Below are 25,120 nucleotides of genomic sequence, written 5' to 3'. Positions count from 1 at the left end.
ACATTCTGTTTATTTATTTATTGAGATGCAGCATAGAATAACCCCTTCCGGCCCTTCAAGATGCGCTGCCCAGCAACCCCCGATTTAATCCTAGCCTAATCAGGGGACTCTTTACAATGACCAATTAACCTGCCAACTAGTACATCTTTGGACTGAGGGAGGAAACTGAAGTAATTGATGGTGTTGGTGTTGTCAAAGACAGTAAACAAAAGGTGCTGGAACTGCTCAAGTTAGGTAGGCATCTGTTAACATTTCAGTTCAATGACATTTCATCAAAATCGTTCTTATAATAGGTTACCACCTGAACATTGCCTGTTTCGCATTCAGAGATGACCAACCTAAAGTATCCAATGCCAATTTTGTGTTGAGATAGGGATGTCAGTTTGCCTCCATCATGTGGAAGATGGAGGTAGTGCACAAGACTGCGTTAAATTTATGTGTATCACAATGTGAACTTCAAATATCATTAACTGGGACTTTCTTAATCACTACAAACTGGCATAATCATTGACAGGAGTCTAACCCTTAAAGGCACCTAGCTGAAATTTTATTTGTGGCCCTGTTAGCAGTGATCTGTCTGTTGGTTAATGGTGAAATCTATTTCAGCTTCTCACACCAGAAGATTAATAGTTGGAGGGCAAAGAGACCTCAACTAGAATTAAGTTAATTACCAGTTATAAAGTACCTGGTATAGGTACAAGTTTGGGCCAAGAGGAAGGAAATGGTTAAGGGTCAACACTTAAAATCAGTAACAGGGAGCCACGTGATTTTGAAATAAAAACCTTCAAAAATGGGCAAATGTGTATTTGCATACAGAACTCTGTCATGCCAAATACAATGAAGAGACTTAATTTCCAGATTCATTAGACAACAATTAGCAGGAAGGTACAGAACATTTCATAACATGTACCTAAAAGGAAGAAATTGCATGCTAAGGGCATATTGAAGGAAGGGAGCCCCAAGGACGTTTCATCCTTTCTTTATTTTCTTGTGTCGATTGAAAGAGAGAAACTTTGAGATTCATCATTTGGAATCCCTCACATGCACATCACTGATCACATTACAAATTTCATTATATAAAATTTGCTTACACATACAATTAAACCTTTAAACAAAATTCAAAATGATGTGATGCTGGAAATGTGAATTAAAAACAATGATAGAACTATTCTGCAGATCAGGCAGCATCTCCGGTGAATGCAGAATGGGTAACTGCTTTGTAGAGCACCTGTATTTAATCTGATCGCCATTAAATTCTCCATTGTGCTGCCAATCTGACCCATCTACAGGCCCTGCACTGTGATAACAAGGTTATCAAACAGGACTTCATCTTCCATCTGGCTTGTTGCAAGCTTTGGGACTCAAAAAGGAATTTTACAACTTCAGGTAACTTGTTTTCTTGATTTGTATCAGAACTGGCCATTTTTGCTTCATCAATCTGGTATATTGGCTTCAATTTTTCTCCCCTCACTAACACACCCTCATCTGGTGGGCACTTGCCATGGCACAGTATTTTATGAATATTGTGTCTGTTTGCATTCTCACTTTCTCTTTGCCACTATTTCATGACCTTTCTTCATTCTCTCCCCACCCCCCCGACCATCCCCGGTAATACATTGATCAACTTGGCAATATTGGTATCACCCTGTCCCTTCTTTTCCTTTCTTTCTCTCTCTCCCTCTCTGTTCACCACACACACACACACATACACACACACACACACACACACACACAAAACCCCACCCCACCCCACCCCTGCAATTTATAGCTATAGCTTCTCTCTTTCCAATTCTGATAAAGGACCCTGTAATTATTTATCTTTCTCTAAATGCCATCTGACCTAAGTGTTTCCAGCACTTTCCATTAAATTGTTAACTCATTAATTAAAATTATTCACATAAAATCTTTCTGGCAATGTTTTTCTTTTTATTTTGAATACATGCTTGTTACATTTCATTAAAGATTCCTGGACATCAGATCATCTTCCCCAGACATTGGCTGCACTGTAATGGACAGTTAACATATTCAGCAATCCTTTAATTTCTTGGCCAACCGTGGGTCTTTGCGAATTTTGTCATCCAGGTCCAGGTATTTGTTTGGTGCTGCCTCTTTGTGCCTGCAAGCAAGCAGCATTAACCTCAGTATTTGTAGATGGAATGAAACCAACCCATCAACACAATGGATTTATGTCTTCAATCATAGGCAGTAGAGAAGCATTGTGTCAGCAACAACGAGATACGGATTCAAATCCTGAGCAAATTGATGTGAGAACTTTTCTCTCTTAGGTGTCAGGGTGAAATACGAAATAAATTTGAAAAATTTTGGTGCAGTTGCCAGAAACTGTCAAACCTGTAGCACATCAATAATCTGCAATCCTACAATTTAAAATACCAATGGCTCTGCAACTGTCTCACTGGGTTATGTTCCCCTGAGAATCAGCAGTCCCTCACTCTCACCCACTGCCTCCACTTCAAGTCTTGCTGGACCTCACATCTACCCCCACCCCCAAAGACTTGCCAAGTGCAATAGCGAATTCATTGCAAAACTCTTTTGACATCATAAAGAACCTAATTAAGGGGCCCCAGAAGATTTGCCAGAGCCCCATGAGTGGGGAATTCTTGTAGTTCCACTGCACTAATTGACACTAATTTGACAACCTTATGGAGATGTGGGAAATGAAAGTATCACAACAATATAAGAGACTGGCCCTGTGAGACTGAGATGAAGTATATTTATTTTTTCAGTGCTTGAAGTCTTTGGAACTCTCCTCCAGAGAGCCGAGGATGCTCAGACACTAAGAACATTCAGAGCTGAGCAAGAATCTTTGAATATGATATCAAAGGTTATGGGGTTTGGACAATAAATTGGAGTTAAGAGCAATAACTCAATCAGTTGTGATCTTCTTGTATAATAGGCTGGAGGGGCCTTTATAAACCTTTGCTAGATCATTTGGGTGACTGGGCAAAATTCCATTCTCCGTGTACACTCAATGGCCAATTTATTAGGTACACCTGCTCATTAATGCAGATATCTAATCAGCCAATCATGTGGCAGCAACTCAATGCATAAAAACATGCATACATGGTCAAGAGGTTCAGTGGTTGCTCAGACCAAACTTCAGAACGGGGAAGAAATGTGATCTATGTGACTTTGACCATGGAATGATTATTGGTGCCAGTTGGGATGGTTTGAGTATCTCAGAATCTGCTGATCTCTTGGGATTTTCATGAACAACAGTTTCTCAAGTTTATAGAGAATGGTGCAAGAAACAAAAGAAAAATCCAGTGAGTGGCAGTTCTGTGGGTGAAAACATCTTATTAATGATGGAGGTCAGAATAGAATGTCCAGATTCGTTCAAGGTGACAGTAACTCAAGTATCATCCATTACAACAGTGGTGTGTAGAAGTGCATCTCTGAACGTTCAATATGTTGAACCTAGAAGTGGATGGGCTACAGCAGCAGGGGACCATGAACATACACTCAGCGGCCAGTTTAGGTACAGAAGCTACCCAATAATGTGGCTCTATAACTATCAGACCATATTTAGAGTATGTTGCTCAATACAAGTCATTGTTCATCTTGGTTAGATCACACTTGACTGTGGTTGATGCTCAGTGAATGCTCAGTGGTAATCACTGTCCCAATGCTTATATCATCACAAAACATTATACAGTGACTTCATGTAAAATTGAATCACCTCCAAATTAAAGTACTAAAGCATCATCAGACACTAGCATATCTGTTAGAACTGACCCAGCCTGGAACCTGAATCAGGCTCCCTCATATAAATCAAGCGATTTTATCTTTACATGCCAAGTATGATTTAACAAACAGGATTTCAAAGCACAAGTGCATGGGAATGTTAAATTCTGGGACACTGGAGAGAAATGGATACATTCATCCCAGAATATACATGGTAGGGAAACGTTGATTAGGCAAAATCTGTGATTGAAAATGAGCCATTTTGTTTGGAATATTTTCCTCACAATATTGGTACACAGACCTGTTGGATAAATCACCTAAATTAAGTCAGTATTTGATTGACTGAAAGACGTGATTGTTAAATTATAAAATCATTACTTTTATATTTGTATGGTGCCTAAACAATGAAATTTTCATGTGTGATGAGACTCATTTAGCACTGGCTTTTAATTATGTTGGTAAGATTTAAAACTACTTAAATTGCCTGCAGAAAGGAGTGATAACCAACTTATCAATGGTTCTCTGGTGGCTTCTAGAGTAATGTAAATCACAGGTTCATCCTGCACTGGTGCAGTTCATGGAATGCAGCCCGGTTCTATTCAGAAGCTCCAGGAAAACAGTAGCAGTTGAGGCAGTGTTGCAGCATTTCAACGTCTTCCCAATTCTCTGCTACAAAGAATACAGGTAGATTTTCTGCAAAGCCAGGGACAGATGTAGAGGGTGGAATGTTTATGGAATGAGCTACCAGAATAGTTGAGTCAGGTACACTAACACCATTTAAAGGACATTTGGACAGGTACATGGATAAGAAAGAATTAGAGGGATACGGACTTAATAGGTCAACTGGGATAAGCTTGGATGGGCACTTGGTTGACATGGATGAGTTGGGCCTGTTTCTGTGCTGTATTGCTTTGTAACTTAGTTCCTGGGTATTGCACCACATTGATAGGTAGAGATTCCTAATAGCCAAAGGTATCAGCACAACTCTACCAGCAAATCAGTATTGTAAGGAGGAGAGGAAACACCAAAGATGATGATATAATCTTGCATGGAGACTAAGCACTGATAGGGATCAGTAACAACGTACGCTCTGATTTGGTAAAATCAGAAAATGTCCGCAGTATCTATAGAGGGAGAAAGAGGCACAACACTTCAGATAAATGACTCCAACTTGTTGCAGAGAGGAGTGATGAAAGATCATCAACCTGAAAAGTTGACGTTCTTTCTCCTTCACCAGGTGCTGACCATCACCAGCATTTTCTGCTTTAATTTCATATTTCTGGAATCTGTAGTGTTTTTGGTTGGTTTTTCAGTGTTGTTCAATGATAGTGCATTAATAGTGAAATGAGGATTCTTACTTGTTGAGGCGCATTTCAAGGATGTGGATTCGAAACATGGCCTCAGAGCAGTAGGACAAATAGGCCTGTTCATCTTCCTTGGTCATGAACATCTGGTTCTGCTGGTACCATTGCTGTTTATTCTGGAGCTCTAAGGCCTCCTAGAAAAAAAGAACATGAAGGTGCAAAGCAGCTAATACTGGTACACCACTACTGAGGAAGCCAATTCTAGTTGGACTGCTTTGTTACTTGCCTATTAAAACTAAAAGATATTCATTGAATTTAATTCTTAGCCAAAGTTCTGAGCCATTGATTCAAAAGCATAAGCTTCAATTCCACAAAGGTAGCTAAGTCAAGTTTATTGACGTATGCACAAGTACATGTATGCACAGATGCAATAGAAAACTTACTTGCAGCACCATCACAGGCTCATAACATCAGATAAGCAGCATTCACAATAAAATATACACATAAATTATCCACAATTTTACAAGAAGAAAAACACACTGTTGGGACAAAAAGGTATATTTTAGAGCAAAGTGATCAGAATGGTCATAGCATTACTAGACTGCAGAGGTGATTAGGATTTTGCTGGTTGTTTCAAGAACTAAATGGTTGAAGGAAAGTGGCTGTTCCTGAAACTGGTGCTGTGAGACATCAGGCTTCTGTACCTCCTGCAAAAAGATGGCATGGCCTGGTAGGTGGAATTTTGATGATGGATATTGACTTTTGAGACATCACCTTCTGTGGATACTACCGATGAGAGTGGGGTTGTGTGTCCATGATATATTGAGATAAGTCCACTACTCTATAGCTTCTTGCATTCCCAAACATTCAAATTCCTTGTTTTGAGACAGCATTCTTGAGATATGCATCTTTTCAGGGAAGATCTTTCGGTAGAACCTGTTTTCTTAAATGTTAATTGGCACATATCCAGTTGAGTAGTGAGTTTGCCTCTGCACTTTTATCTTTTCCAGATGGTGGTGTGGATTTTATTTCAACAGGAACTGCCACATCAGATTACCCCATGTAAATGTTTAGTTGTAATATCTGGAATGTTCTCAAACTTTGACTTTTTTTATTGAGATAAGCACGGAATAGTCCCTTCTGTTCTTTTGAACTGTGCCACCCAGCAATCCCCTAATTTAATCCTAGCCTAATCACAGGACAATTTACAATGACCAATTAACCTACTAGCTAGTATATCTTTGGACTGTGGCCTTGGAATATCACAAACAAAATGCTGGAGGAACTCAGCAGATCAGGCAGCATCCATGGAAATGAATAAATAGTCAAGGTTTTGGGCAGAGAGGGAAGGGGAAGGGGGAAAAATAAAGAGTTGGAGAAATCAGTGTACATGCCATGAGGTTGGAGGCTACCTAGACAGAAGCCATTTCTTATATGGTATGGTTGAATTGATTTTTTTGCTATTGATTCATTCTTCCTTGGCTTTTTCTCTGCATGTTTTCACTTTTCATTTGCACATCTTCTCCCAACAGTGGAGCTTAAATATTATCATCCAGAATTTGGTCTATGAGTAGAGCATTCTTTTCTCTGAGAACTCGTACAGCCTTCAGTCTGATTTCTATACTTTTGTTTCTGTTCTCTTACTGTGTCAGCACCATTTCTTTTCCCAGAGCTGACCTGGAGGTTTGACTGCTGAGCAGTCAGTATCTTTATCTGTTTACTCGTGTTTTCCTGTGATCTGACTGTACCTATAACCTGGGTTGTAGTGACCTGTGCATTCCTAATCAATGTTTTCTGTGTGAGTGTGTTTGCTGAGCTGCAAATGAGTAAGCCAGCTGATCTTGAATTTGCATTTATTGGCTATGATTCAAAGCTTCATAATAAAATCATGAATAGACTGTTGCCTCAGGCTTTGGAACTTGCCTCAGCAATTTGGTCATTTGATTTCTCTTTTAGGTGCATCCTCAATTTCCTGCCTATTCTCTGACTTCTGAAGAGGTGTATCGTTTGCTCTCCTGCCATAGAAGGAGGTAGCTAACTTTCTCTTCATCAATTGTACTTTTCAGAAAGTTGCTGAATGTCATATTACATCTTGTTTAAATTCTCTGAAGTTTCTATAGCATCTTGGGCTTCCTGCTCATTGTAGCTAGAATTGCAGCCACCTTTCAGACAGTCTTCTTAAGGAAGAATTAGCATAGAAGTTACATGTGTACGATTTTATTTAATGCAGGGTAGTTGTTGCACATCAGCTATCATGGGGAGTTAACAGAGTGAGGCCTTGATCCACTGGCAAGTCAAATGAAACCCAGACCTTGCTACCGTGCTGCACAAGTGGAACACAGATAGATGTTTCCACGCACACACACATAAAGAATGTCATTAAGCTAGAACAGGTGCATAAAAGATTCACGATGAGATTACCAGGTCTGGAAGATATGAGTTATAAGTAGAGGCTGGATAGGTTGGAGCTTTTCTTTCTGGAGCATAAAAGGCTAAAGAGTGAAAGGCTATAGAGTTTTATAACATCATGAGGGACATAGCTTCACTGAATCTTTTCCCCAGGGTGGCAAATCTAAAATGAGAGGGCATAAGTTTAAGGTGAGAGGGGAAAGATTTAAAGGGGACCTGAGGGCAACCTTCTCACACAGATGGAGGTCGGAATGTTGAATGAACTGCAGAGGTGGGTACAATTACAATGTTTAAAAGATATTTGGCCAGATTCCTGGTTAAGGAAGGAAGAAAATGGTACAGGCTCAGGTAGGCAAGTTGGTCAGCATGGATCAGTTGGGCCAAAAGCCATTTCCTTGCTGTTTAACTATGATTCTATGAATAATGCTAAGAAAATTCAGCACCTTCTCAAACCTATTTTGAATGATGTTAGCTTTATCAATCAGCCTCTGCTTCATGTCTGCTAGACAGTCATTGCGGAGCTTGATGGCTAGTTTCCCGGTGATCTTTTTGGGCTGTCCCAAACGAGCAAGGAATGGTGCGAGGTAATCCACCTCTTCCTCAGCTTGCCGTGACCGCTGCTCCTCCTCCCTAAGCATCTGAGAAACAAAAATAGTAATAAATAGCTGGTATCGTTTGGAAACAACAGGGGATTATATTTAACTGGGCAGCTGATGCAGGAAGACAATTCATCTTTGAACCCACTCCATTTGTATTACAGTTAAATTTTAAAGACAATAGACAATAGGTGCAGAAGTAGACCATTCGGCCCTTTGAGCCTGCACCGCCATTTTGAGATCATGGCTGATCAACTACTATCAATACCCAGTTCCTGCCTTGTCCCCATATCCCTTGATTCCCCTATCCATAAGATACCTATCTAGCTCCTTCTTGAAAGCATCCAGAGAATTGGCCTCCACTACCTTCCGAGGCAGCGCATTCCAGACCCCCACAACTCTCTGGGAGAAGAAGTTTTTCCTTAACTCTGTCCTAAATGACCTACCCCTTATTCTCAAACCATGCCCTCTGGTACTGGACTCTCTCAGCATCTGGAACACATTTCCTGCCTCTATCTTGTCCAATCCCTTAATAATCTTATATGTTTCAATCAGATCCCCTCTCAATCTCCTTAATTCCAGCTTGTACAAGCCCAGTCTCTCTAACCTCTCTGCGTAAGACAGTCCAGACATCCCAGGAATTAACCTCGTGAATCTACGCTGCACTTCCTCTACAGCCAGGATGTCCTTCCTTAACCCTGGAGACCAAAATTGTACACAATACTCCAGGTGTGGTCTCACCAGGGCTCTGTACAAATGCAAGAGGATTTCTTTGCTCTTGTACTCAATTCCCTTTGTAATAAAGGCCAACATTCAATTAGCCTTCTTTACTGCCTGCTGCACTTGCTCATTCACCTTCAGTGACTGATGAACAAGGACTCCTAGATCTCTTTGTATTTCTCCCTTACCTAACTCTACACCGTTCAGATAATAATCTGCCTTCCTGTTCTTACCCCCAAAGTGGATAACCTCATACTTATTCACATTAAACGTCATCTGCCAAGTATCTGCCCACTCACCCAGCCTATCCAAGTCACCCTGAATTCTCCTAACATCCTCATCACATGTCACACTGCCACCCAGCTTAGTATCATCAGCAAATTTGCTGATGTTATTTTCAATGCCTTCATCCAAATCGTTGACGTAAATTGTAAACAGCTGTGGTCCCAATACCGAGCCCTGTGGCACCCCACTAGTCACCACCTGCCATTCCGAGAAACACCCATTCACCGCTACCCTTTGCTTTCTATCTGCCAACCAGTTTTCTATCCATGTCAATGTCTTCCCCCCGATGCCCTGAGCTTTGATTTTACCCACCAATCTCCTATGTGGGACCTTATAAAATGCCTTCTGAAAATCGAGGTACACTACATCCACTGGATCTCCCCCGTCTAACTTCCTGGTTACATCCTCGAAAAACTCCAACAGATTAGTCAAGCATGATTTACCCTTGGTAAATCCATGCTGGCTCGGCCCAATCCTATCACTGCTATCTAGATATGCCACTATTTCATCCTTAATAATGGACTCTAGCATCTTCCCCACCACCGATGTCAGGCTGACAGGTCGATAGTTCTCTGTTTTCTCCCTCCCTCCTTTCTTAAAAAGTGGGATAACATTAGCCATTCTCCAATCCTCAGGAACTGATCCTGAATCTAAGGAACATTGGAAAATGATTACCAATGCATCCGCTATTTCCAGGGCCACCTCCTTTAGTACCCTAGGATGCGACCATCTGGACCTGGGGATTTGTCAGCCTTCAGTCCCATCAGTCTTCTCATCACCGTTTCCTTCCTAATGTCAATCTGTTTCATTTCCTCTGTTACCCTATGTCCTTGGCCCATCCATACATCTGGGAGATTGCTTGTGTCTTCCTTAGTGAAAACAGTTCTAAAGTACTCATTAAATTCTTCTGCCATTTCTCTGTTTCCCATAACAATTCCACCCAATTCATTCTTCAAGGGCCCAACATTGTTCTTAACTATCTTCTTTCTCTTCACATACCTAAAAAAGCTTTTGCTATCTTCCTTTATATTCCTGGCTAGCTTGCGTTCGTACCTCATTTTTTCTCCCCGTATTGTCTTTTTAGTTAAGTTCTGTTGTTCCTTAAGAACTTCCTAATCATCTGTCCTCCCACTCACCTTAGCTCTGTCATACTTCCTTTTTTTTTAATGCTATGCAATCTTTGACTTCCTTTGTCAACCACTGTGGCCCCTTTCCCCCCTTTGAATCCTTCCTTCTCTGGGGGATGAACTGATTTTGCACCTTGTGCATTATTCCCAAGAATACCTGCCATTCATGGAATAATGATCAACATCAGTGTTTTTTCTGTAATACTAACTTTTTTCTCAACTGCAACTGTGAAGGTGAAGAAGATACTACTTTAATAAGGTCAATACAGTAAAAGAAAGAATAGAAGATTCAGAAAGTCAGCGTGAATAGGCAAGGGAAGGGAAAGATGACATGAAGCAAGGATGTTCCAGTAAAGGAGATCACTGATTAGCCATAACAAAGACACATGGAAAGTTAGACTGTAGGAAGGCTATAAAAGAGATAGAATGCATGTAAGTGGACAAATCTGAAGCTTACCAGAACTAGAAAGTTAATTCCCCAAAAGCATTGTCTGAAAGAGGATAAATAAAAATAGGACAGAATTTGGTAGCTAAAGTTGACAGGATAGCTTATTTTTTGTTTGAATCTCATCCAGTTGTGTGAAAGATAAAGTACAACTGATTTTGTAGTACCTTTTTTTTTGCAATAGTTGAAATAATCTATTGGTAGATTCTATTCTATCAGGAGGGTGTGGTTTCAGAATGTTTCAATTGTTCAGGAGCTTCTGAAGCAGATAATTGGACTTGCTACTTGGTGAATGAACAAGTAAACAGGCTCCAAAGGATTCAAGTATCTCACTCATTACAATCTTCCATAGAAGTCAAGTAGTTAAAGAAAAAGCACCACACCATATTATGAAGAGTGTGAGATTCAGACCTGGCACACTGGCAGCAGGATTCAACATGAACAATGAAAAAAGTGGCACAATTAAGTTCACTGCATTGACAATATAGTACTGCATCACAATTCAAAGACTCATGTTGGAATGAGGGCAAGGTCAGGTTGGAATGTAGAACATATTCCGATACTGTAATGTCTGATAGCATACAGGCTTAAAATATTCTTGTGCATATCCAAAAAGATCAATGTTCACGGAAAAAATCAATCACATTAATGTGGGGTTAGTGAAAATCAAGACATAAGAATATAAAATATAGGAGCAGGAGTTGACCATGCACCCCTTTGTATCTGCTCCACCATTCATCAAGATCACAGCTGATCAAACTCAGTACGATTTTCCAGCAAAGTATCTCATTGATCTATGTTTTGAATGAAGTCAGCAGGCTGAGGATTCTAAAATCTATAGATTAAATAAATTTCTCATCCCAGTCATAAAAAAATGGCTTTTTCCATATTCTGAGGTAAAGATACCCAGTTCTAAACTCATAATCCAGGGGAACATCCACTCTGTGATAGAATAATATCCACTTGCCTGAACGTGCTGTGCTATACACTGTCAGGATAGATCTATAGAGTCTGTCAAAAGCAAAGGTGGAGGAGTATGCCTCATGATCAACTCCTCTTGGTGCACAAATCTGTCAGTGCTGTCCTGGTGCTACTCACCACACCTGGAATATCTCACAGTTAAATGCCATCCATTTTGCCCAAGGGTTACCAATCTTCTTTGCACCGCGGACTGGCTTAATATTGACAATATTCTTGTCGACCGGCCGGCGGGGGGGGGGGGGGGGGGGGGGTGTTAATTACGACCGGAATACAGGTGATAAGTCAACTATAAGTCACTTATAAGTGGCTAATACACTCAACTTTGTTTCTAAAAGTGTTTATCTAATGAATTTAATATTAAACACACAGCGCATATTTTCCTCGCATGAATATATGATAAGTCAATTATAACTCACTTATAAGTCAATAGCATCATAACATTTTAAGTAACGTTTGGATATTAAACACACAGCGCATATTTTCCTCGCATGGACATATAAAATCATTGCAACACACCAGTGAGAGGACAAGGTAAGGGCCAGAGGTCCCCATACCGGGGCCGCAGTGGTCACAGTCTGGAGAGAGCAACCGACCAAGCGAGGAGTGTGACAGGGCACGCCCCCCCCGTAGGTAGGTAGGATCTATCAGCCGACAAAAGTTTGGCTCGAGGGATGACTTTCAGTAGATCGCAGCGAGGTAGCTGCTCTGCTACTTATGAAACCCTGAGCCCGAATGAGGTCATCTGCGAATATTTTAGCACCGGGTTCCCCACAAACATTCGGTGTGGTAAACAGGTTTAGAGGCGGCGCCCATCTGTCCACACTCCAGGCCAGTAGAATCGGCACTTCTCGCCGGCCATGCGAGGTGGCCGGTTACCTGAGGCCAACCAGTGATCCCTGGCGCGAGGATATCACTGTGTTCAGGTGACTGATAACCTCGCGTGCATTCAAGTTCAACAGTGGGCATGACAGGGAATGAAGAAAGGTGCAGCTGACTCATATCATCTCATATTGTTTCCTCGCGGCCCAGTGGTTGGAGACCACTGATTTTGCCTACCACAGGAGATTTCCGTGATCATTTTGGTAGCAGTATACATTCCACCTCAGGCCAGTGTCAATCAGGCTTTAGATGATCTGAGCAATGGGATAAACATGCATGAAACAGTGCACCTTAACGTTTTCACCATCGTTTTTGAGGAATTTAACCAAGCCAGTCTGAAAAAATCACTAAGCAATTACCATCAACAGATCAATTGTAATACCAGAGGAAATAACACACTGGACCATTGTTACACCACCATCAAGAATGCCTACCGTGCTATTCCACACCCTCACTTCGGGAAGTCTGATCACCTAGTTGTACTTCTGCTCCCTCAGTATAGTCAGAGACTGAAGTACCGGTAGTGAGGACCAAGAAGGTATGGACAAGGGAAGCACAGGGGCACTTACAGGACTGCTTTGAATCAGTGGTCTGGGCCATATTCAAATATGGATGAGCACGCTGCAGTTGTTACTAACTTAATTAAAACCTGTGTGGATGAGTGTGTGCCTACAAAGACATAATGTAAATTACCAAACCAAAAGCCGTGGATGAACCAAGAGGTACGACATCTGCTGAAGGCTAGATTTATGGCATTCAAGTCTGGTGACCCAGGTCTGTACCAGAAAACCAGGTATGACGCGGAGGGCTATTTCAAGAGCAAAGAGACCATTTTGAATGAGGTTGGAGGTGACATCAGATGTACAACAACTCTGGCAGGGTTTGGGGACATTACTTCCTACAAGGCAAAACTCAATAGCATGAACAGCACCAATACTTCATTACCAGATGAACTCAACGCCTTCTATGTCTGCTTTGAAATGGAGAATATAACTACAGCTGTGAAGATCCCTGTGATCTCTGTTTCAGAGGCCACTGTTAGACTGTTTTTAAAGAGAGTGAACCCTCACAAGGCCGACAGTCCCAATGGAGTACCTGGTAAGGCTCTGAAAACTTGTGCCAACCAACTGGTGGGAATATTCAAAGACATTTTCAACCTCTCACTGCTATGGGCGGGAGTTCCCACTTTCTTCAAAAAGACAACAATTATACCAGTGCCTATGAAGAATAATGTGAGCTGCCTTAATGACTATTGCCCAGTAGCACTCATATCTACAGTTATGAAATGCTTTGAGAGGTTGGTCATGACTAGACTGAACTCCTGCCTCAGCAAAGGACCTGGACCCACTGCAATTTGCCTATCGCCACAATAGGTCAACAGCAGAACCCGTGAACACTACCTCACTTTTTAAAAATATGTATTATTTCTGATTTGTATGATTCTTAATCTATTCAAAATACGTATACTGTAATTTATTTATTTATTTCTTCTTCTATATTATGTATTACATTGAACTGCTGCTGCTAAATTTACAAATTTCATGACTCATGCCCAGGCTAATAAACCTGATTCTGATTCTAACAACTCTTAAGAAGTTCAACACCATCTGGGGTAGACTGTTTAATTATCAACGCAGGCATAATCTTAAACAACCCTGTAATAAAGGGGTTCCCAACCTGGGTTGCGAGATGGAATTTCAGGGGGTGCAACAAAGAGTGGCTTGTGTCCTTGAGTGACAAGTCATGAGTCATCACTCAGCCAGCTGCCAGTGTGCTTTCAGAAGTGGTAGCAATGTTGGTCCCAAGTACGCTCCATTCTCCCGCTGCCCGAGTCAGCGTTGAGGATTCTCATCAGTGTTACCTGGGAAGTTATACCTCAGAGTTGAGGAGTCTCATCAGTGTTACCTGGGAGTTACACCTCAGAGTTGAGGAGTCTCATCAATGTTAGCTAGGTTACATCTCAGAATTAAAAATCATCTCATAATGCCAATATCTTTATACATCCTGAATCAACCATCGAGTAACGACTTCGCGTTAAAACCAAACCCACAGACTGTAGGTAAATTATTCAATTATAAAATTTTAAAAAGCCGCATTTTGATAAAAAGCAGCTGAAGTCATTCATTCGTATTTGTCTCAGTGCATTACAAAAGTTTTTGAATTTCAAAGGTTTTTTTCTCTTAAAGGGTTTTTTTCTTGAATCCTTGATAATTTTGAATTGTGTTAGTTGAGGAGGTATCATGGTTAGCACCGAGGACTTTGAATCGTGTGGTGGGAGTTCATATCTCCGGTAATCATTGGAAATAGGTGTGTAAATTCAGTACAGAGCAGCCTAATAAGTCATGTCACATCCCCGTAGCATTTCCACCTGACGATTTATCTTGGCATAACTGCAGATAATATCATAATATAATATTTGAAAGCGTATTTCTCGTGATACTATGCTATAGGCATATCTGGTTGAGTGAAGCGGTCATCCCTGACTTAGTCAGATAGTTTTTCTCACATTAGCTCATATTTTTCTCTTTACCCTTAACCCTTAATTAATTAATTAACCCTTCTTCATGTCAAAAAGAAGGAAATGAAATGATGACTATGTGTGATTTGGTTTCACTTGCACAACAGGAAGTGATGGCTTACAAAAACCCTAGTGCATTCTTTGTAGCGTTGTGTTTTCCAACTCAAATCTGAAGCCATCCAAGCTTCAAGAGCACTTCAAGAACAAGCATGGTGGAGCTGATGTTGAAGGACATGATGTTGGGTCATTGAAAATCAAAAGAGCTCGTTTTGAATCACAAGGAACTCTTCCAAAATTAGGTTTCGTTTCTGTTGAAACGAAAATTAAGTTTCTTCTTGCTTCATACCAAGTGGCATATAAAGTGGCCAAATCCAAGAAGCCCCATACAATTGCAGAAGATCTCATCAAGCCATGTGAACTGGAAATGACAACAACTATCCTGGGCAAAGAAGCAAGAAAAAAATTTGAACAGGTGCCCCTATCAAATAATGTCATTCACAACTGAATCAGTGATTTGAGTGAAGATATTTTGGACCAAGTCATCTCAGATGTCAGAGCTAGTCCTCTTAAAGTCTCTATTCAGTTGGATGAGTCAACTGATGTCTAAAATTGTAGTCAACTCATCACATTAGTGAGGTATGTCAATGATGGTGCTGTGAAGGAAGATTTCCTGTTTTGTAAAGATCTGAAAACAAACGCAACTGCAAAGGATGTGATGCAGCTGGTGAAAGACTTCTTTGCCAAACATGATTTAGATATCAAAGTCATTGGTTCTGTGTGCACTGACGGGGCACCTGCAATGCTTGGAAATAAATCTGGCTTTTCTGCGTTGGTGAAAAAGGAGATTCCAGACTTGCAAGTAAGTTACCCATTGTTTTCTTCATCGGCATGCTTTGGCATCAAAAACATTGCCTCCAAATTTGAAGAAAGTCCTTGATACTTGTGTGAAGATCATCAACTGGATCAGGGGGCGTGCTTTGAACCATCGCATCTTCAAATCATTTTGTGAGAATCTGGGAAGTGAGCATTCAGTTTTGCTTTTCCACACAGAAGTCCGTTGGTTGTCATGAGGACAAGCTTTATCCCGCTTCTCTGAACTGCGGAAAGAAATCAAGGTTTTTCTGGAGGAGTGTGAATGTGATCTGGTTGGGGCAATGGAAACACAGGAATTCGCCCAAATGCTGGCTTACTTAGCTGACATTTTCACTCGTATGGATGACCTGAGTGTTTTTCTTCAAGGAAAAGGGATAAACATATTGAAGGCTTGTGAAAAGTTGAATGCCTTCAAAGAAAAGTTAAGTCTTTGGCGTCAAAGATGGAAAGAGGCAGTCTCTCAAATTTTCCTTCACTAGAAGAGATGGTTGATGATGCTGGATCCATAACTCCTACTGTGCGTGAAGAAATTGTGGCTCATTTGAAAATGCTGTCAGAATCGTTTGATGGATATTTTGCTGCTGGAGACCTGAAGATTTCAGAAGAATGGATCATGAATCCATATTCCTACAATTTGGAGAAAATGTCAGATGATGAAGAGCTGAAGGAAGATCTTATTGATTTGCAAACAAATTGAGCTCTTGAAATGCAATATGAAAGCGAGACTTTGGAGGAGTTTTGGTGTGCAGCACTGGATATGTTCCCAAGACTTGGTGGAAAAGCACTCCGTGTCCTCATTCCATTTGCAACAACATACTTGTGTGAATCTGGATTTAGTTCTCTTTTGTCCATCAAGACAAAATCTAGGAATCGCCTGAATCCACAGGCAGACCTGTGGATCGCAGTCAGCAAGAAAATCATGAATGAGAAGCAGGAGCAAAGAAGTCATTGAATTTTATGTTCACAATTGGGATTGATTTTACTGTTTACAATTTTTTACTGAATAAATTAGAATCTAATTGCTCAATTTATATTTGCATTTTATGCACTGAGTTAAAAGTTTATTTCTTTAAGTTCAATTTTGTTCACCTGCAGTATTGTATGTAGTTCAATTTGTGGTTCAAAAATTAGAAATTAGACTTCTTCATCTTCAAATGTGATATTACTTTTGTAGGGGGTGCGAACATTAATCAAACATTTCCTAGGGGTGTGGGGCATAGTAAAGGTTGGGAACCATTGCTGTAATAGTTGTGCCTTGAGACCAAATCGAAGCTTATAATTCAGATTTTACACACACTTTCCCATTGCAAGTGTATTAAATAATTAGTAAAAAATGGAGTCTGGATATTCAAATCTATTGTACATGCCAGAACCTCTCTGTCCATTAAAACCACCATACCTAAGAGTGTGATTGAAGAGAAAGAACCCTCTGTTTAGAACCATTTTCCACAGCATTACTAGCAGGAATTTCACACAGGAACATGAACCCCAAAGAACTATTTTGCAGCCTTGATCACAATAACTCTGCTAAAGTGTGACATTGTGTAACATTCCTAGCTGTTTGCCATGCAACTGCTTTTACCCATCACCTCATCATGTTTCTCCTGAGTTCTCCAAGGCTTTGAAAGGGGGACTGGCAGTCACCTTCACACAACAGTGATTCTTACCTTAATCCATTTTATCCTCAATTGCCACTGAACAAGATAATTATGTGTTTCTGATCAGGGTATCCTACACTGAAGTGCCTTTGTTCAACGTATCCTTCATATAAATTGAAATATCACAAATGCAAATAGCATGGCTGGACTATTATACTAATCAAAGCATCTCATGCCTGAACGTCACTAGAGCAACCAGATGGAGCCCAAACAAGACAAACATAATTAACTGTCGCTAAGCAAATGGATTTGTTAAGAGTGTATTGAGAGCATTCTAAAATGCTCAGCAGTCACAGAATCATTACTATAAACAGAGCATACAAAGCTTCATGACCACCAGGGCTATTGGATTGTTTTATTATTGTCACATATTCCAAATGCAATGAAAAACTTTGTTAGAATGCACCACATGAAAACCTGATGCAGTTACAGGTAAAGTGCAGTGCAAGTAAACAAACAGAGTACAATGTCCACAACAAGGTAGATTGGGAGATAAGAATTCATCTTCAGCATTTGAGAGGCTTGATGGGAGAGGGAAGAAGAGAAAGTGACCTTGGTGAGAGGGTTCTTGATGATGTTAGATGCTTCCCCAAGGCAGTGTGGATGCTGTCAATGAAGGGAAGGCTGGTGTGTCTGATGGACTAGGTTGTTGCAGTGTTGGACAGAACAGTTTCTATACCAAGGTGTGATGCAGAGAGTTGTGATCACAGCTCAGCACATCATGGAAACCAGCTACCTTCTATGGACTCTGTCTACAGTCCTTGCTGCCTTGGTAAAGTAGCCAACATATTCAACGACCCCTTCCCAATCAGAGATGTTCTCTCTTCTCACCTCTTCGAATGGGAAGAAGATACAAAAACCTAAAAGTATATGCCACCAGGATCAAAAATAGCTTTTATCCTGCTATTGAATGGATCGCTTGTACAGTAAGATGCTCTCAAAACCTAGCTCACTGTAACCTTGCTCCTTAATGTCTGCACTGCACTTTGTCTGTAACCCTGTATTCTGTAATTACTTTTTCCTTGTACTCCTTCAATGCATTGATTTGATAACATGATCTGCATGGGTAGCAAGCAAAACAAAAGTTTTTCATTGTACATTTACCAAAGCTATTCTTTTTATTTAGCCTAATACTGCACATAAATGATGGATATCATCTTCTGTAAGCTTCCTGAAATGAGGATATTAAATTTCTTATTTTTTTACATTTCTTACTATGTAGAAGGTGGTTATTCAGCCAACTGAGTCTATGGCAGCCCCAGAGCAGTCTCAATTTCCCACTTACTTCCTGTAATTTACTTTTGCACACGTGTTCATTAGCTCCCCTAGATTCTACCACCCACTGACACCAGATACAATTTGCAATGGCCAATTAACCTACTAGCAGGAAAGTCTTTGTTACATAGGAGGAAACTGTATATCCCATGAGAACCTCATTCAGTCAAGAGTAGAGTGTGCAAACTCCATACTAAGAGATCAATTTCACATTAACTACATGTTCTTGAATCAAAGGTAGCATCTTGAACATACCATTTGTACTCTAAGATTTTCCCATCACAGTTGCTAATATAATCCTCCAAAAGACTATTTTTCATGCACTTCTTTGCTGTTCAGTAGAAACAAAGCCATTTTTCCATCTGCCATTTCTCAGCCCATTTCCAGCTGATCCAGATCTTGTTGCAAGCTCTATTAGTCTTCCCCTAAACCCGCAGAAGGTGCAGAAGATGTTTGCCAGTAAGATTCCTTTGCTTCTTAGTCCAATTAATTTATTTATTCCTCAATAAATAAGGTGACCTCCTTACTCCTGCAGTTAGAGTATTCCATCAATTTATTAATATGATGATTAATTCCACATTTACACATAGTCTACTAATGTCTTCTTGGATTTTGTCTAATAAGCCATGTGTAGAAATGCTAGACACCATTCTTCAAGTTTGAATCATCTCTTTCCAAAATCTTGTGTCCCTTAGCTACATTGCTCAATCCTGGATGTTTCTACAAGCCCCAGTTGTGTAAACTGAACACAGTGTTCAAATCAAAGCCTTCATGCTGGTAGGTTTTAGACTTAAACTGTACTGACTTAGTAATGTTGCTTTGCTACCTGTGTGCTTTGTCTGGGATCACCTCATCAGTTTATTTTCCTTATTCCTTGTTAGTATAATCATTCAGCAAAAAAAAAACTGCTGGAGAACCTGAGTGGGTCAGGCAGCATCCGTGGAGGCAGAGAAATGGTCGACATTTCATTCAATTTGTGTTAATTTCCTAAGATCTCCCTTTGATCCTATAATACGGGATACAGTTTTTTTTGTTGCATTTACCATTTTCCTTTATGACTTGAAGGAGACCATTTTGGACTATCAAGTCAATGAAAGCTCTGAGCAATCCCATTTTCCTATGAATTTTTCACATTCCCCTTAACTGTCTCAGATTCTACCACTCACCTGCACACCAGGGCCAATTTACAGTAGCCAATCAAACTACTGTAGGAGAATCAACAAAAATTGACCCAAATGTGATTACAGTCGGCCCTCTTTATCCGCGGGGGATTGGTTCCGGGACCCCCCACAGATACCAAAAAATGCGGATGCTCAAGTCCCTTATTTAACCTGTCTCAGTGCGGTGGTCTTTAGGATCCAGCGGAACCCCGGACCTAGTTTAACCTGTCTCAGTGCAGTGGACATTAGGACCCAGCGGCGCAGCTCTGAATCTGCAGTGTTTATGTTCATGAAAATAATTACGATCACGATGGAAAATAAAGTGGTAATAAAGCGATCAGAAAGAGGTGAAACGCCATCGGTCATTGGAAAAGCATTAGGCTACAGTCGGTCAACGATCGGAACAATTTAAATGGAGCATGTGAAAGGTCCTGCCCCGATGAAAGCTACAAGTATTACTAAGCAACGCAGTGGCTTAATTATTGAAATACATATGTTTCTTAAGTGTTTTATATGCATAAAAAGGTAAAATATATACTATATACTGAGACAAACGTTTGACTAACTGATGCTAAATAATACCGGATATACCTGTTCCGACTTAAAGATGGATTCAGGAACGGTACTCGTTCATAACCCGGGGACTGCTTATACTTTAAAATCATCTCTAGATTATTTATAATACCCAATACAATGTAAATGCTATGTAAATAGTTGCTATACTGTATTGTTTAGGGAATAATGACAAGAAAAAGTAGTCTGTACATGTTCAAACAACGAGTGCTGGAGAGAGAACTTCGGGTTTTCCCGATCCACCCATGCGGAATCCGCGGATAAGCAGGGCTGACTGTACTTCCAATATACACTTCCAATTAACAGTCTGTCTGAATTCTGCCTAATGAAATTAAGGAGCCCCTACACTACCAACCAGCAATCTTTAGGATTTGCCTTTTAAGTCTACAACAGAGGTGCTGCTAGCCATTTATTTGAACCGGCTGCATTTTATTTTATAAATTGCAGAGAAAGCTATACAAGAGAAAGCTAATTCTCAGTTCAAACAAGTACAGTACAGAAATTCAATAAACACATGGCAAAAGTTTAATCCTTATGCACTTATAAAGTCAATAACAACATCAAACATGAAAAATCAAAACAAAACTGCAGATACTGGAAATCTAAAACAAAAACAGAAAGTGCTCGAAATACTCAGCTATTCAGACCATATCTGAAGGAAAAAAAGTCAATGTTTCAAATCAGAGAGTTTTCACCTTCCTGAAATATTTCTCTTTCCAGAGAACATTAAACATGTAGGCTACAGAATACTGAGAGATGCATGGATTTTCTGAGCAGCAAATTTCTTCAAGATTTCACCACACTCACCTGATTTCGCATGTATTCTTTAGCTTTCTCATTTCTTTCTGTGTCATACACTGAGATGGATAGTTCATTCGCCTTACGTTCTGCTGCTCTGTCCTTCAAAATTTCACGTACCTTAAATAAAGTAATAACCACAATGTTACCTGTCAACTACATGCTCTTTAAGTTTAATAAATACAGAGATTCCAGTTAATTGGTCCATTGGTTAATTGAGGCAACCACTTATTTGCAACAACTCTTAAAGAACAAAATCAAATAAAAAAATATCCTGCAATCCCTTCGTTTATTTGAGACCCAATGCCACTTAAGTGGGGTAAGCGACTGTTGCTGAACATTTTCTAACTAGTGTCAGTCATGTGTACGTCGTGTGACCGTTAGACACTGCATCGTGCTTAGAGTGAACAGTTTTAAATACCATCACTTGTGTGCTTGTATTCAAAAAGAACTGATTTTTGTCACTGAAGTTATAAACAGTAAGGCAATTCAGAACTATTTTGCTCACTGCAGTTTCAAGTATTCAGCCTTGGAGATACTAGGAACAGCTGGGATTGAAAATAAAAAAATATTTCACTACTTCAACAAATTAGGAACTACTAAGAATTACAAAGAGGGAACATGAACCAATCCTTTTAGGGAGATCAGAAGTGGAGAAAGTGAGCAATGTCAAGTTCCTGGGTGTCAATATCTCTGAGGACCTAACCTGGATACAACATATTGACGCAGCTATAAAGAAGGCAAGACAGCGACTATATTTCATTAGAGGTTTGAGGGGACACACACGAGGAAATCTGCAGATGCTGGAAATTCAAACAACAACACACACAAAATGCTGGTGGAACACAGCAGGCCAGGCAGCATCTATAGGGAGAAGCGCTGTTGACGTTTCGGGCCGAGACCCTTTGTCAGGACTAACCGAAAGGGAAGATAGTAAGAGATTTGAAAGTAGTGGGGGGAGGGGGAAACGCGAAATGATAGGAGAAGACTGGAGGGGGTGGGATGAAGCTGAGCTGGAAAGGTGATTGGCGAAAGTGATACAGAGCTGGAGAAGGGAAAGGATCATGCCATCAGGTTGGAGGCTACCCAGCCGGTATATAAGGTGTTGTTCCTCCAACCTGAGTTTAGATTCATTTTGACAATAGAGGAGGCCATGGATAGACATATCAGAATGGGAATGGGACGTAGAATTAAAATGTGTGGCCACTGGGAGATCCTGCTTTTTCTGGCGGACCGAGCGTAGGTGTTCAGTGAAACGGTCTCCCAGTCTGTGTCGGGTCTCACCAATATATAAAAGGCCACACCGGGAGCACCGGACGCAGTATACCACACCAGCCGACTCACAGATGAAGTGTCGCCTCACCTGGAAGGACTGTCTGGGGCTCTGAATGGTGGTGAGGGAGGAAGTGTAAGGGCAGGTGTAGCACTTGTTCTGTTAACAAGTTGGAGCTGGGTAGCCTCCAACCTGATGGCATGAACATTGACTTCTCTAACTTCCGTTAATGCCCCTCCTCCCCTTCTTACCCCATCCCTGACATATTTAGTTGTTAGCCTGTTCTCCATCTCCCTCTGGTGTTCCCCCCCTTTCTTTCTCCTGAGGCCTCCCGTCCCATGATCCTTTCCCTTCTCCAGCTCTGTATCACTTTCGCCAATCACCTTTCCAGCTCTTAGCTTCATCCCACCCCCTCCGGTCTTCTCCTATCATTTCGCATTTCCCCCTCCCCCCATTACTTTCAAATCTCTTACTATCTTCCCTTTCGGTTAGTCCTGACGAAGGGTCTCAGCCCGAAACGTTGACAGCGCTTCTCCCTATAGATGCTGCCTGGCCTGCTGTGTTCCACCAGCATTTTGTGTGTGTTGAGGTTTGAGGGGATTTGGTTTGCCAACCAAAACACTCGAAAAATTCTAGAAATGTACTGTGGGGAGCATTCTGACTGGCTATATCACTGTCTGGTATGGGGGAGGGGCCTGTTGCAGAAACTTGTAAAATCAGTCATCTCTATCATGGGTACCAGCCTCCCCAGTATCCAAGGCATCTTCAAGGAGCGGTGTCTTAGGAAGGCGGCGTCCATCATTAAGAATCTCCACCACCCAGGACATGCCCTCTTCACATTGTTAGTGTCAGGAAGGACAAACAGAAACACACACTCAGCGATTGAGGAGGTACAGATACGCACACTCAGCGATTCTGGAACAGTTTCTTCCCCTCTGCTATGCAATTTCTAAATGGATATTGAACCCGTGAACACTACCTCACTACTTTTTTTATTGCTGTTAATTTGCACTACTTATTTTAACTTAACTATTTAAATTCATATGTATACTTAAAGTAACTCAGTTTTTCTCTATATATTTACTTTTCATGTATTTCATTGTATCGCTGCCGCAAAGTTAACAAATGTCACAACATAAGCCTAGATATTAAATCTGATTCAGATTTGATATGCATTGTTTCTTTTAATTCATAAATTAGTTCTTGATCTGCATTCAATCTGAAATGTGCATAGTTTGATGTAATGCCTAGGTGCTTTAAGTGACTGAGTTTGCAGACTGAGTTTTCCTAATGCTGTACATCGAGTAATCAGAAGTAGGTCAGTCTCACTCTCACAGCTAAGTTAACAAATTGTGACTTTAAATGCTACTCCAGAAGATGGATGATGGAGCACGCATCATCTTTTGGATAATAAGTTTTAACCTAGACCTTGTTTGTCCTTCCTGCTGTGCTGTGTTCTCACCCATATGTCCCAAGATTACGTTTAGAAATATTTGTAAATCTGAAATTAACGTCACAAGGCATCTTTTAGAAGACAAGCCAAGATATCCATCCCAACGTCCAAGATAGCTTTTAACACATTGGGCCCTATAAAATGGTAAGAGGTAAATTTACTGCTGCATAAGAAAGAAAGATAGTCACAGTATTGTCTAAGCAGCATCTTCCTACATAGCACCAAACAGACATGGAATCTCCAAAGCGAGGAAAGAAAAATAAATTCTTGTCAGTTAAAAAGTGTTTGGAATGCCCAGAGAATATTCTTAGAAATACAGCATGATAACATACCCAATGAGCCACACTGACTGATTACACCCAAGTGAACAATTAACCTTCTGATCTGTATACCTTTGGAATGTGGGAGGAACCCAGAGCACCCAGAGGAAACCCATGCGGTCATGGGGAGAACAAACAAACTTCTTACAGACAGTCGTGGGAATTGAACCCGGGTCGTAGGTGTTGTAAAACAATTTGCTAACTGCTTCACTACAATACTGCCCCCAGATTGTGGTAATGATTCTACCACTCTAACCTTTAGCAATCACATTGGTACCAGAATGTTGTCAGCCTGTTGTTTATAACATAGAAATTAGGTCAGAATGATAACTCGTATGCATTTTTTTCTGCATGTCTTTGGGAATATAAATAACAAAACAACTGGTGTTTGTATGACATCTTTATCTCAGTAAAACATTCCAATATATTTCAGAAGGCCATTATTAAGCAAAATCTGACAAAAGACACAAAGGTGGAGCAATAGAAATTAATAACCTGAGGGGTCAGTTTTGGAGGAGAGCTGAGATCTTGGAGGACTACAAGGACTGGAAAAGGTACAAACTAGTTCAAGAAGGCCATTGAGGAATTTAAACATATGGAAGGGAATTTTACACTTAAGTTTGTTGGAATGGGAGACAAGATAAGTTACAAGTACAAAGGTGATGAGTAAAAGAGCTGGTGTAAATGTTGACTTTGTCTAAAGGGAGTAAAAAGCCAGTACAGATGTACTGAAATAGTCAAGACCAAGATAACAAAATCATGGATAGGAGT

At 40.5% G+C, this 25,120-nt stretch overlaps 1 protein-coding gene across 2 annotated transcripts in view; it reads right to left on the bottom strand.

Moving 5' to 3' along the window:
• Positions 1-1,922: 1,922 nt before the first annotated feature.
• The window catches only part of ccdc135 (coiled-coil domain containing 135), a 102,252-nt gene continuing 79,054 nt past the window's right edge, over positions 1,923-25,120 (bottom strand). For both annotated transcript variants that reach the window (XM_073040338.1, XM_073040339.1), the window contains 4 exons: positions 21,313-21,423; positions 7,859-8,053; positions 5,061-5,200; positions 1,923-2,116 (listed from right to left, as the gene is read on the bottom strand). In XM_073040338.1, the coding sequence (XP_072896439.1) occupies positions 2,026-2,116; positions 5,061-5,200; positions 7,859-8,053; positions 21,313-21,423 (537 nt within the window). In that variant the 3' untranslated portion in view covers positions 1,923-2,025. The remainder of the gene's footprint in view (positions 2,117-5,060; positions 5,201-7,858; positions 8,054-21,312; positions 21,424-25,120) is intronic.

Source organism: Hemitrygon akajei, chromosome 3 (genome assembly GCF_048418815.1).
Source record: "Hemitrygon akajei chromosome 3, sHemAka1.3, whole genome shotgun sequence".
NCBI classification, from domain to species: Eukaryota; Metazoa; Chordata; class Chondrichthyes; order Myliobatiformes; family Dasyatidae; genus Hemitrygon; species Hemitrygon akajei.
The sequence above is the reverse complement of the archived record's forward strand: the minus strand, read 5'-3'. Positions and strand labels throughout refer to the sequence as shown.